This window comes from Pygocentrus nattereri, chromosome 7 (genome assembly GCF_015220715.1).
Source record: "Pygocentrus nattereri isolate fPygNat1 chromosome 7, fPygNat1.pri, whole genome shotgun sequence".
NCBI classification, from domain to species: domain Eukaryota; kingdom Metazoa; phylum Chordata; class Actinopteri; order Characiformes; family Serrasalmidae; genus Pygocentrus; species Pygocentrus nattereri.
In genome coordinates, this window is record NC_051217.1 from 25,099,916 (window position 1) to 25,113,839 (window position 13,924).

The following is a 13,924-nucleotide window of genomic DNA, read 5'->3' on the forward strand; positions in this document are numbered from 1 at the left end:
TGTGAGGGTCCATGGGGGTAGTGACCACTGAAGAACAGAGTGAAAGAGAAACATAAGGACTACAGTTATTATACAGATTTAGCGTATGGTACAGGACGACTTGCAAAAATGCTTTATGGCGCAGAGTTGGCCACAGTAATGGGCACTCTGAGTGCGAGTGTCACTGTGTCCCCTCCAGATGGAAAATGACCCTTTACACAGTGATGGTCTTATGTGTTTCGTGTGATTGAATAGTGACGTTTGGAGCTTGTTTTTGTGGTAAGCGTGAGGATGCAGGTCCACTGATGTCTCCTCGGCCTTTCTTCTCTCTGATGCTGGCAGGACCGCCCTGCAGCATGTGTCTTTAATTTACCTCTGTCCACAGCCTCTCCCCCACTTTCTTCCTCTCTTTCTTTGATTCGAGTGCTAATGCGGTCAGCCTTGTAGTGCGCAAGCACATCTGTGTAAGAGAAAAGAGAGAACATGTGCGTGAGCTCCAGAGTGCTCCTCGTACTAGTTCTTCTTAAGTGCACACGTCCAGCCTTTCAGTCCCCTTTTAGTCCCAGGCCGAGTTTGAGGAAAGGCAGCATTTTATCGCCGCAACTGATTTGACCTGATACATCGGCCCAGTGGGGAGGAAATGATGTCATGGGGAGCAGCTGGACATCTTCTCTCGGATTTGTTAGTAAGATGTCAACACAGAAACACACGGCCGGCCCTGCCCTCCTCTAATGTGGGTCAAACCTCCATCTCCGCTGGGTAAACACAAACTACAGAGACGGCCGCAAACACATCTCTGTCCAGCTTAAAGCCACAGTTTGGTGAAAAACTCATTCACCCAGTTTTCCCACCTCTGATTATCCTGGAGCTAAACATTTCACTCCTAAAAAGATGGTTCTTTATTTTTCTTTACCCTTATTAGTCCCACAATGGGGAAATTCCACCTCCGCATTTAACCCATCCGTGCAGTGAAACACCACATACACACTAGTGAACACACACACTAGGGGGCAGTGAGCAGACTTGCCCAGAGCGGTGGGCAGCCCTATCCACAGCGCCTGGGGAGCAGTTGGGATCAGGTGTTTTGCTCAAGGACACCTCAGTCATGTACTGTAGGCTGTGGGGATCAAACCGGTGACCTTTCGGTCACAGGGCCGGTCCCCTAACCTGGGGAACTGCCCCAAAAGCATGGCTGCCTTTAGGGTCCTTAGTAAAGAGAATGTTTCTGTTTAGAACCATGACATCTGTATAGAACCATTTCATGCTTCAGTGGTACTTTGCCTGTTGAACTGCTTCTTCAGAGCGATGGGGAATGTGTTGGAAATGGTTCTACACGCAACCTTTTTGCTAAAACTTGAGGGTTCTTCTGTTGTTAAAACTTCACATCAAAACAACAGCAGAACACTTTTTGGTGCTATGTAGAACCATTTTCAAAAAGGATGATTCTTCAGAGGTTCTTTGGAAAAGGCATTTGTTCTATTTAGCACAGTGTAGAACAATTTGCATGCTAAATGGTTCTTTGCATTGTAAAATCTTTCTTCGGATTGATGGAGAATGTGTTGTATGTGGTTCTAGATAGAACCAGTATAAGTTCTTCTGTTGTTACAAGCCTGACATAAAAACAGTAGCAGAACCCTTATTGGTGGCAACTAGAACCAGTTTAAAAAAGGTGGTTATTCAAGGGCTGTTTAGCAAAGATAATGGTTCTGTTTAGAAAAATGTGTTCTATATAGAACCATTTCCATGTCTAAATGGTTCTTTGCATGGTGAATTGGTTCTTCAGATTGATTGGAAAATGTGTTGTATATGGTTCTATATAGAACCTTTTTGAAAAATGGTCCTTCTATAGTAAATACAAACTTCACATCGAAACAGTAGTAGAACCCTTTTTGGTGCTGCATGAAGATGTTTTTTAAGGGTTCTTCAGTAAAGGCAGTCATGCTATATAGAACAATGTAGAACCATTTGCAAACTCCATCCATCCATCCATCATCTTCCGCTTCTCCGGGGTTCGGGTCTCAGGGGCAGCATCCTAAGCAATGAACCCCAGACCTCCATTAACCCAAACACTTCCACTAGCTCCCTGGGGGGGGATTCCGAGGCGCTCCCAGGCCAGCTGGGCGATATAGTCACGCCAGCGTGTCCTAGGTCTTCCCCAAGGTCTCCTCCCGGGTGGACTTGCCATCCTAGCAAGATGCCAAAACACTTCAAATGGCTCCTCTCGATGTGGAGAAGCAGCGGCTCTACTCCGAGTCCCACCCGGGTGACCGAACTTCTCACCCTATCTCTAAGGGAGAGTCCAGACATCCTGCGGAGGAAACTCATTTCGGCCGCTTGTATTCGCGATCTCGTTCTTTCGGTCATTACCCAAAGCTCATGACCATAGGTGAGGGTGGGAATGTAGATCGACCAGTAAATCGAGAGCCTTGCCTTATGGCTCAGCTCTTTCTTTACCACAACAGACCAGTAAAGAGCCCGCATCACTGCTGACCCAGCACCAATCCGCTTGTTAATCTCCCGCTCCCTTGCACCATCACTCGTGAACAAGACCCCGAGATACTTGAACTCCTCCACTTGAGGCAAGAGCTCATCACTGACCCAGAGAGGGCTCTCCACCCTTTCGCGCCTGAGAACCATGGTCTCAGATTTGGAGGTACTGATCCTCATCCCGGCCGCTTCACACTCGGCTGCAAACCGATCCAGCGAAAGCTGAAGGTCACGGCCTGATGTCCCCAATAGGACCACATCATCTGCAAACAGCAGCGATGTGACCTTGAGGTCACCAAACCGGACACCTTCCATCCCCTGACTGCACCTAGCAAATTCTATCCATTAAAAATTATGAATAGAATCGGTGACAAAGGGCAGCCCTGACGGAGTCCAACTCTCACCTGGAAGGAGTCTGACTTACTGCGAACCAAACTCCTGCTTTGTTTGTACAGGGCCTGAATGGCTCATAGCAAAGAGCCATGTACCCCGTACTCCCGAAGCACCTCCCACAGAATACCCCGGGGAACACAGTCGAATACCTTCTCCAAATCCACAAAGCACATGTGGACTGGTTGGGCAAACTCCCATGAACCCTCCAGAATCCTGGAGAGGGTGAAGAGTTGGTCCAGTGTTCCACGACCAGGGTGGAACCTGCACTGCTCCTCCTGGATCCGAGGTTCAACTATAAGCTGGACTCTCTTCTCCAGTACCCCTGCATAGACCTTACCAGGGAGGCTGAGGAGTGTGATTCCCCTTTAGTTGGAACACCCCCTTTTTAAAAAGAGGCACCACCACCCCAGTCTGCCAGTCCAGTGGCACCCGATGTCCACGCAATGTTAAAAAAGGCGTGTCAGCCAAGACAGCCCCACAACATCCAGAGCCTTGAGGAACTCGGGACGGATCTCATCCACCCCTGGAGCCCTGCCGCCAAGGAGCTTTTTAACTACCTTAGCGGCTTCTGCCTCAGTAATGGACAGGCCTATTCCCGTGTCCCCAGACTCTGCCTCCTCACTGGAAAACGTGTTGGTGGGATTGAGAAGGTCCTCAAAGTATTCCTTCCACCGCCCAATGAAGTCTTCAGTCATTGTCATTGAAGTCAGCAGCACACCATCTCCACTATATACAGTGCTAGTGGCACACTGCTTTCCCCTTCTGAGTCGCCTGACGGTTTGCCAGAATCTTTTCGGAGCCGACTTAAAGTCACTTTCCAAGGCCTCACCAAACTCCTCCCACACACGGGTTTTTGCCTTGGCAACGACTGAAGCCGCAGATCGTTTGGCCTGTCGATACCTGCCAGCTGCCTCTAGTGTCTTACAGGCCAACCATGCCTGGTAGGACTCCTTCTTTAGCTTGACGACATCTCTCACCTGGGGTGTCCACCACCGGGTTTGAGGATTACCGCCCCAACAGGCACCAACTACCTTGCGACCACAGCTACAGTCAGCCGCTTCAACAATGGAGGAACGGAACATGGCCCATTCTGAGTCAATGTCCCTCACCTCCCCCGATATCTGGTCAAAATTCTGATGGAGGTGTGAGTTGAAGATCAATCTGACAGGTTCTTCTGCCAGACGTTCCCAGCAAACCCTCACTATACGTTTGGGTTTGCCTGGTCTGACCGGCATCTTCCCCCACCACCTGATCCAACTCACCACCAGGTGGTGATCAGTTGACAGCTCAGCTCCTCTCTTTACCCGAGTGTCCAAAACACATGGCCGCAAACACATGAGCCCCTCCCCCAGGCCTGGCTCCAGGGTGGGGCCCCGGTAACCCTGATCCGGGCAGGGTACACAAGTCCTGCTTTCTTGTTTTCATAGGAGTACTTAACCTGAACCTAAATTTCGCAAACTGAAATAGTAAATAGTTCTTTGCATGATGAAATTGTTCTTCATGAATGAAGAATGTGTCGTATATGGTTCTGTATAGCACCAAAGGGGGTTCTGCTGTTGTTACAAGCTTGACATCCTAACCAGAACACTTTTGGTGCTATCTAGAACCATTTCCAAAAAAGGTTCTATATAGAATCATACACAACACATTCTCCATCAATCTGGAGGACTAATTCACTGTGCAAAAGCTATTTAAGCATGAAAAGCCCAGTACAGGACAGCTAATCAGAAAACAGCTATATATATATATATATATATATATATATAATGTCTTCCCAAGTCATTTTGGGTCATTTATTTTGGTCCATTCATAATGAAATTTACACACAATATATAGGACGACGAGTTCTTTCAAATGATGTCAAAACTGATAAAAATGGAGATACAAGGTTTTGTTCTAACAGCAGGGATATATCAGACTTAAAGGCACAGTAATAAAAACAGCCTGTTTAATCCTGAGGGATAAAGAGTGAAATATCCCTGTTTTAGGTATAAAATGCCACACAGATGTTATAATGGAAAATATAATAAGTGGCCTCTTTTAAGATGAATAATAATAACTCCCATGATCACAACATTGTGATCTATTCCTCCATGAAGAATCCTATTTACATATTTCCCCATAGTAGAGATGGGCTAGACTGGAATATTTCCTGTTGTCCAGTACGACATTCCACGAGAGAATCTGTCTGAAACCTGGGCTGAGATGCAGCAACCTGACCTGATATAAAAAATCTAAACATTTTAGATGAAAATTCTTTGCATCATTCGAGACCTACACTTTGAGTTGGACCTTCATTTTGAGCTGATGCTTCAGTGTCAGTAAATGTCTGTTCTATCAGCTGTTCTTCTGTAGAGTCTCTGTTCTAGTGCGGTTCTGCGCTCTTCCTCACAGTAACTGAGATCTTCCTCGTCTCCTCTTCTGTAGAGTCTCTGTTCTAGTGCGGTTCTGCGCTCTTCCTCACAGTAACTGAGATCTTCCTTGTCATCTCTTCTGTAGAATCTCTGTTCTGGTGTGGTTCTGCGCTATTCCTCACAGTAACTGAGATCTTCCTCGTCTCCTCTTTCTTCTGTAAAGTCTCTGTTCTAATGCAGTTCTGTGCTCTTCCTCTTGTGAGGAGTGAGGAACAGTCACTCTTCACTCCAAACTCTTGGGAAATTGGGCAAGTTTTCAGACTTACAGATCTGCCGCAGCTCGTTGTAAAGTCTTTCAGAGGTACACTCTTAAAAAAGACAGTTCTACAGGGAGATTCACTCGAAAGAGGCCCCAAATATTCTGTAATAACTCTCACTAGGGCGAATCGATCTGAACCATACAGTGTTCAATGTTCTCCTCAGTATATGGAGCTCCTGAACTGAAGCTGGGATGCTCCTGAATGGGAATGGTGAAAGAGGCGTCGGACAGCCATCGCAACGTTTAACCATCGTTTGCAACTTCCAGGTGCAGACCCCCGTACGCCTTCATGTGTCTGGCAGAAAAAAGAGATCACATCCAGTAACCCAGTTATAATAAGTCAAGGTGATTGTTACACCAGCATCACATGTAATGCAATCGATTACACACACATCAAATTATGTAGCATATTTGTTTGGTCCAGATTGCTTCATCCTAACAGGAGTCACAGCAGAATATTCGGGGCCTCTTTTGAGTGAATCTCCCTGTATATAGAACCATTAATACTGAAAGAACCCTTTGCATGACGGAAGAGTTCTTTGCATCATGAATAGTCTTCAGATTGATGGAGAATGTGCTGTAAATGGTTCTAAATAACACCAAAAAGTTAAATTCTAAATTTCACTGGGCACTTTTCCCACCGACTCTGATCCAGTGCAATAGATAAAACTTTGACTTTGTGCTTGTGACACATAAATCATCATTATCATCATCATTATTATTGTTGTTGTTTAATTGTTTGTACTTCAGTGGCGCTCGGAATGAGCTCTCATCCAGGTTTAAAAGACAGGCCGCCTGCTCTGTAAACCCACTCACAGCTGGAGTGATGAGCCTCAGCAAACTATTAGGGCTTGTTAGCTCTAAGTTTGTGAGGTCATTGCCCTAGTAATGTCAGGAGAGAGAGGGGGCGAGAGCTGAGACTGGACATATGCTGCACATGTGTGTGCTTTAGCTTAAAGGGGAATTCCACCAGTTTTCCAAAATTCCTCCATAACTCAGTGTGTGAGATGTAATCTGAGATTCAGAACGGTTTAGAGTGAAATGGGTCAGATGTCTATACAGTGGTGGTGATGGGAATCGGGCGTCGCCATGACTACAACACAAATATAGACATTTTATTTACCATGCAGAACAACCAGAGAACCTACACGAGTCTTCTGAGTTTATATGGAATGTTGATGATGGAAAACAATGGAAACTCTGGAATAATAAGTTTTCTTTGGGGACCATTTTGCCGCACAGCGCCCTGCATGTCTCCCTCCACCATGAATGCAGTTTAAGTTCTCTAAGCTATCATAAAACAGTTTCTCAGTCATCAGGCAGTGAATTCAGAACCATTTCATGTAGGAACTTTCTGTTAGGAGCTTTAAGAGGGGGACGTCCAGTCGTGGATAGTAACTAAGTAAATGTAATTAGTTACTGTACTTAAGCAGTTTTTTCATGTATCTGTACTTTACTTAAGAATTTCCATTTTGAGCAACTTTTTACTTTCACTCCACTACATTTCAAAGTCTAATATCTGATTTTTCCTCCACTACATTTTGAGAAATCTGTCATTCTTTTTGGTTTCTGTGTGTATAGAAACGTAACATGTCAAAACAAAAGAAGTGCAAAGCAAGACAGGGGTCACTTTGTTCTGAGCTTGTTTTGACCTGTTGGTCATACCGACCCAGTGCAGCACACGGTTCAACATCAGTGCAGCAGTGTAAAAATTTGGGAGCACATACATCTACCTAAATGATGAATTAACCTAACTTTGTGTAAATAGACCACAATATAGAAATGTGTACACATATGCAGTCGTGACTGGCATGTTTCTTTTTTTCTGAATTCATACAAACACTTTCATTTTATAGTAAATCAGTTTCGGACGGTTTATGTTTATGAACAGAGACCTACAGATCAATGTAGTAAATATAGCAAGTTTTTCTTTCAGCTTGTAACTAATTTACAAAGTAATCTTAAACTGAAACTGTTTGTGGGTAAAAAGTGATTTCAGAGCCACTCGGTTCTTCCTGATGGAAACTGTTTGTGTTTTGTGCTTATGATCATTTTAATAGACGTCAGCGTCACTAATTAATGACGTTCTATTAAAAGACTGGTTTACCAAGAGAGACACTGGAGGACTTTCACCTGAAATGAGTTCATGAAGTGAGTCTTGTTACAAAAATGATAACAGGACATCCATCCATCCATGCATTTTCTAAACCGCTTCTCCGTTAGGGTCACAGGGGATGCTGGAGCCTATCCCAGCAGTCTTCGGGCGGAAGGCAGGATACACCCTGGACAGGCCGCCAGTCCATCGCAGGGCAGACAGACAGACACAGACAGTCACTCACACCAAGGGGCAATTTAGCATGTCCAATTAGCCTGACTGCATGTCTTTGGACTGTGGGAGGAAACCGGAGAACCCGGAGGAAACCCACGCAGACACGGGGAGAACATGCAAACTCCACACAGAGAGGACCCCGGTCACCCGGCCCTGCTTGCTGTGAGGTGACTGTATATCTAGAACAGAGTGTTTCACACCAAACCAGGCTGAGTCGCTCTGGTTACACCTTAACCAGTTAATTATGTAGCGTTTTTTGAAAAAGTGTAGGAAAGATCAAATGCTGAGAAGTTTATAAAGTTTTAAAATTTTGTTAAAAACGAAAAAACTGTCCTCAAGAAAGGTTTCATTTTTCTCAGGATTTTCTTATAAAAGAAGGTATTTGTCATATGGCCTATTGATGTCCTCACTTACACTGACGTGCACACACACACACATGTACACGTTCCAGATCACTCTCGATCTCCCCAGACACCGAGATCCGCCGTAAAAATGATGGATAAGTGTGGACCTTGGAAACTGTTCAGCTTCCTCCTGGGCCTGGCGAACAGACGTGTGTGTGTGTGTGTGTGTTTTCACACACGTGCATTCTTCTGTGAGCGTGTGTTCCTGTACATATGAGAGCCTGTGAGTGAATGGGGAATAAGTAGGATACGAAGAAAATTCTTTTGAATGAATGTGATGGGAATTCACCTCTCTTACACACACACACACATTCTTCACAGCTGTGAGGAGACTGACCTGCCATAACATCATGACTTGTTCTGTTCTCCGTTTCTGTATCACACCGTTCCATGGAGACCTTGGTGGATCATATAAACCTGTGTGAGTCCAGATCAGTTTGGAGCAGTTTCTTGTTTATTAGTTCATAAGAAACTTCTACCTCCTACCACTCACTGGCCACTTTATTAGAAACACCTATCTTGTGCTTCCCTAACTGGCCACTGTTATTTATTATTCATACCCCTCTTATTCTTCAGTGATATGAAGCTGAAGTCAGATATTCTCCAGCTTGTTCAAATTTTCCCATTCCACCTCAAAATGGTGGAGCAGCTCTGATGCCTAAGGCACCAGAATGTAGCTGCTGCACCATTTAAGGTGGAATGAGAAATTTAGCTTGCTACCTGGACATCAGCACTACTAATGATTTAAGCTTGTCATGAAGAAAAGGACCATAATTCACTGAAGTGACATTAAACTAAGTTAAAACAGTGATTATCGTAATTTATTAACAGAGAAAATTCTCACATTTGTGGGTTTCTTTGGTCTCTTGTTCTCTGTCTCACCGGTTTTCTTTTTTTTTCTTCATATCTCTCTGTTTGGAGTCTCTGAAAAACCTCCATTTGGAGGCTCATGTAGCCCCAACACTTCACCCCACACCTCTACCTAAACAAGAATCGGGACACCACACCCCTAGACCAGAACACACAAGGCAGGGTTGAGTGGTAGTTGTGTCATATACACTGCTCAAAAAAATAAAGGGAACACTCAAATAACACATCCTAGATCTGAATGGATGAAATATTCTCATTGAATACTTTGTTCTGTACAAAGTTGAATGTGCTGACAACAAAATCACACAAACATCATCAATGGAAATCTAATTTATTAACCAATGGAAACCTGGATTTGGAGTCACACACTACAGGCTGATCCAACTTTTATGTAATGTCCTTAAAACAAGTCAAAATGAGGCTCAGTATTGTGTGTGGCCTCCATGTGCCTGTATGACCTCCCTACAATACCTGGGCATGCTCCTGATGAGGTGGTCTCCTGAGGGATCTCCTCCCAGACCTGGACTAAAGCATCTGCCAACTCCTGGACAGTCTGTGGTGCAATGTGGTGTTTGTTCAATTGGATTCAATTGGATTCAGGTCTGGGGAACGGGCGGGCCAGTCCATAGCTTCAATACCTTCATCTTGGAGGAACTGCTGACACACTCCAGCCACATGAGGTCTAGCGTTGTCCTGCATTAGGAGGAACCCAGGGCAAACCGCACCAGCATATGGTCTCACAAGGGGTCTGAGGATTTCATCTCGGTACCTAATGGCAGTCAGGCTACCTCTGGCGAGCACATGGAGGGCTGTGCGGCCCTCCAAAGAAATTCCACCCCACACCATTACTGACCCACTGCCAAACTGGTCATGCTAAAGGATTTTCCAGGGAGCAGATTGCTCTCCATGGCGTCTCCAAACTCTGTCACGTCTGTCACATGTGCTCAGTGTGAACCTGCTTTCATCTGTGAAGAGCACAGGGCGCCAATGGCGAATTTTCCAATCCTGGTGTTCTCTGGCAAATGCCAAGCATCCTGCACGGTGTTGGGCTGTGAACACAACCCCCATCTGTGGATGTCGGGCCCTCATACCATCCTCATGGAGTCAGTTTCTAACCGTTTGTGCAGACACATGCACATTTGTGGCCTACTGGAGGTCATTTTGCAGGGCTCTTGCAGTGCTCCTCCTGTTCCTCCTTGCACAAAGGCAGAGGTAGCGGTCCTGCTGCTGGGTTGGTGCCCTCCTACGGCCTCCTCCACGACTCCTGGTGTACTGGCCTGTCTCCTGGTAGCACCTCCAGCCTCTGGACACTACGCTGACAGACACAGCAAACCTTCTTGCCACAGCTCACATTGATGTGCCATCCTGGATGAGCTGCACTACCTGAGCCACTTGTGTGGGTTGTAGAGTCCGTCTCATGCTACCACGAGTGTGAAAGCATCACCAACATTCAAAAGTGACCAAAACATCAGCCAGAAAGCAGAAAGGTACTGAGAAGTGGTCTGTGATCCCCACCTGCATAACCACTCCTTTATTGAGTGTTTCTTGCTAATTGCCAATAATTTCCACCTGTTGTCTATTCCATTTGCACAACAGCTGTGAAATTGATTGTCAATCAGTGTTGCTTCCTAAGTGGACAGTTTGATTTCACAGAAGTTTGATTTACTTGGAGTTATATTGTGTTGTTTAAGTGTTCCCTTTATTTTTTTGTGTAGTGTATTTACCCCCTAGACTGTAGATTCTGATACAACAGTCCAGAGTGTCAAATGGGATCAAAGCGTTTTTAAAGTCAACAAAACATGCAAAAAATGTACTGCTACTCTTTTGTTGGACATGCTGCTTAATTAAGGTGTAAAGGGTGTAAATATAATATCTCTCTCTCTCTTTCTCTCTCTATTTTTCTCTTTTTCTCTCTTTCTCTTTCCCCCCTCTTCCCCTCTCCCCCCTCTCTCTCTGTCTCTCCCTCTCTCTCCTTTTCTTTCTTTCTCTCTCTCTCTCTCTCTCTCTCTCTCTTCCTCTCTCTCAACCCCCTCTCTCTCAACCCCCTCTCTCTCTCTCTCACGCTCTCTCACGCTCTCTTCTTCTCCCTCTTACTCTTTCTCTCTCTCCGTCTCTCCAGTCTTGTGTCCCTTGCTGTGTAAGAATGGAGGAGTGTGTATCCAGAAGGATCGTTGTCTCTGTCCCCCCAACTTCATTGGAAAGTTCTGCCACATTCCCGTCTCCTCCACTGCTTCCACCAACGACATCGAGAAGCCGCTCTCCAGCTCCACGACTTCGGTCAATCAGGGACTGACGCAGTCAGAGTATATTCTGCCTTTACAGAGTCCACAGCAGAGCCAAAGCAGTGGTAAGATAACCCCCTCACTGATCATCACCAACCCTCACCGTCGCCTCTTCACCATGAGCAGGTTCAGTGTCTGTCAGAGGGTTAAGGTTTAAGTTGGGTGTATAGAGTTTGGTGTTTACATGACCATTTGAATAATCAGATAAATGTAGATGTCTGATTATGATCGGATTATTGAGTGCATGTATACGCACTGACTGTCTTAACAATGCTATAAAGTTGGGAGAGACGAAGAGGCAGGACTAGAGTCATTTGGCTTGGACTTGAGTCCATCGCATATTTGACTTGAGACTCGACTCATGAAAATCAAGAAAGACTTGTGACTCGACTTTCACTCGAACAGCAATGACTCAGACTCTGACTTGGGTTTCAGCCTCATGATTCGGAAAGACTCGAGACCCAAAGTGGAAGAAACGCAGAGAGTCAGACTGCAGACAACTACAGTCGGTTGCTGTTCATGTGAATGGGTTTGTTTCCTTGATACTGAGCTTGTGCTCGGTTTATGTCATAAGACAAGAGAACCATTAGAGTTCAAGTTTGCCTTTATAAGCTGGAAACAAGCAAAGAACCCATTCATGATGCAAAGAACACCTTAATCCTGCAAGTGGTTCTTTACACTGTGAAGTGGTTCTTCAGATTGACAGAACACATTCTTTATCATTTTGAAGAAACATTTCACCATGAAAAAAACAGTTTATGCATGCAAAGGGTTCTTTGAGTGTTCATGGTTATTTTTAGACCCATTTTCTTTACTAAAGAACCCTTGAAGAACCATCTTTTTAAGAGTGTGGTTGTCTGTGCACCGTGGTTTTTGTATTTTAGTTGGAAAAAATAATATATAGCTATGCGCTACTAACACGCTGTCAGCTGAAGAACGCAGCCTGACTCGTTTGGGACTCGAAGATTAGGACTATTAACTTGAAACTCTCCTGTACTGACTCAGGACTTGAATCGAGACTCGACTCTCTTGACTTGGGACTTCAGTGTGAAGACTTGTTACATGAAAGTTATTTGCAACTTAGTGACTTGTTCCGGAGGATGGCAGGATGCAAATCATACGAGATCCTACGACACTCACATCCGGAGTTATGAGCCAATGAAGAGGGGCTGAGATACACGTCATCTGCCTCTCACCATATGGAGCTGCTGGATTCGTGTATCTGCCTACATTCTATTTGAAACTGACTGATGGACACTCAGGACATCACTAAGGCCTGGCCGTCACACTGGAAACCCTTCGTTCTTCATTCAGTCCACTCCGGAGACTTGTGTGAAACGGCATCAGAGAGTTTACAGCTGCTGAAGGTGCTGCAGCGGGTTTGGAAAGTAGTGATGAAGATAAAGGAGTATTTAGATATGAAACATATGAGGATCTTGTTCTATGGCGGGCCTTTAGAGGAGAGATTAAGAAGAGCTGGAGAAATCGAGATAGTGAGCTAAGAACCCAAAGTGTTAACGATAGGTTTAGAATGAAAATAATTGCAGCGACAGCTGGAAAAATGTAGGAACATGATGAAAAGCAAGTAACTTTGTGTGTTCTGTGCAACTTAAATGGTTTTTAAATTGATTCCTGTAACTGTAGAGTTGCACGGAAGTTGTGCTGCAGGCAACTCACAACATGCAACTGGTTGCGTAAACGTTCCACCGTGTAAAGCCAGCCTTAGACGGAAACATCTGTGAGATGATGAAGAACATGCGTTCACTCAGGTGTGGCCAAACTTATGACTGCTCCTCATGTGAGGCAGATTTGGGGCCGATTCTGCGTCTGTTTGGCAGCTTGTTTGTAGCGGAGTGAGCGTTTGCCAGCTTCCTCTCCATTTCCACAGCGCAGGCAGCAGCAGTGACTCATGGCTGGAGTATGTATGAGCCGTGTTTCTACATACTTTAATCTCCTGGTTTCTTCTCCTCGTTTTCTTCAGAGGAATCGGGCTGTAATGTAAAGCTGCTCATCACTGGGAGGAAACAAGCCGCTCTTTGTCCCTGACCCAGTTTTGTTTACTCTGAAATCTTGCACAACCTCTGTCCACATATTTGGCTCTGGGAAGCGCTCAGGGGAGCGCGCTGGTGTCGTCCTGCGTTCGGTGCTGTAAGCTGACACGCTTTGTGTTGTCGTTACTAGATCATTGGGATCTTGGAGGGGTTTTTTTTGTGTGTGCAGCATCAGCCAAAAGTTCAGACTCCGCCTTTCCCTATTTAAGATTAACACTGAGAAAAGATGGGTTCTATAGGAAAGAAAGTGGTTCTATATAGAACCATGAATTTTCAAAGAACCCTTTGCATGGTTAAAGGGTTCTTTGCAAGTGTTCATCAGATTGATGGAGAATGTGCTTTATATGGTTCTATATAGCACCAAAAAGGCTCCTCCTATTGCATACGAGCTTGACACTGTAACATTAACAGAACCCTTTTTGGTGCTATGTAGAACCTTTTTCAAAAAGGTTTTGT

At 45.0% G+C, this 13,924-nt stretch overlaps 1 protein-coding gene across 6 annotated transcripts in view; it reads left to right on the forward strand.

Moving 5' to 3' along the window:
- The window catches only part of LOC108410553 (latent-transforming growth factor beta-binding protein 4), a 157,428-nt gene that overhangs the window by 57,290 nt on the left and 86,214 nt on the right, over positions 1–13,924 (forward strand). For all 6 annotated transcript variants that reach the window (XM_017681689.2, XM_017681690.2, XM_037539950.1 and 3 more), the window contains one exon: positions 11,255–11,482. In XM_017681689.2, the coding sequence (XP_017537178.1) occupies positions 11,255–11,482 (228 nt within the window). The remainder of the gene's footprint in view (positions 1–11,254; positions 11,483–13,924) is intronic.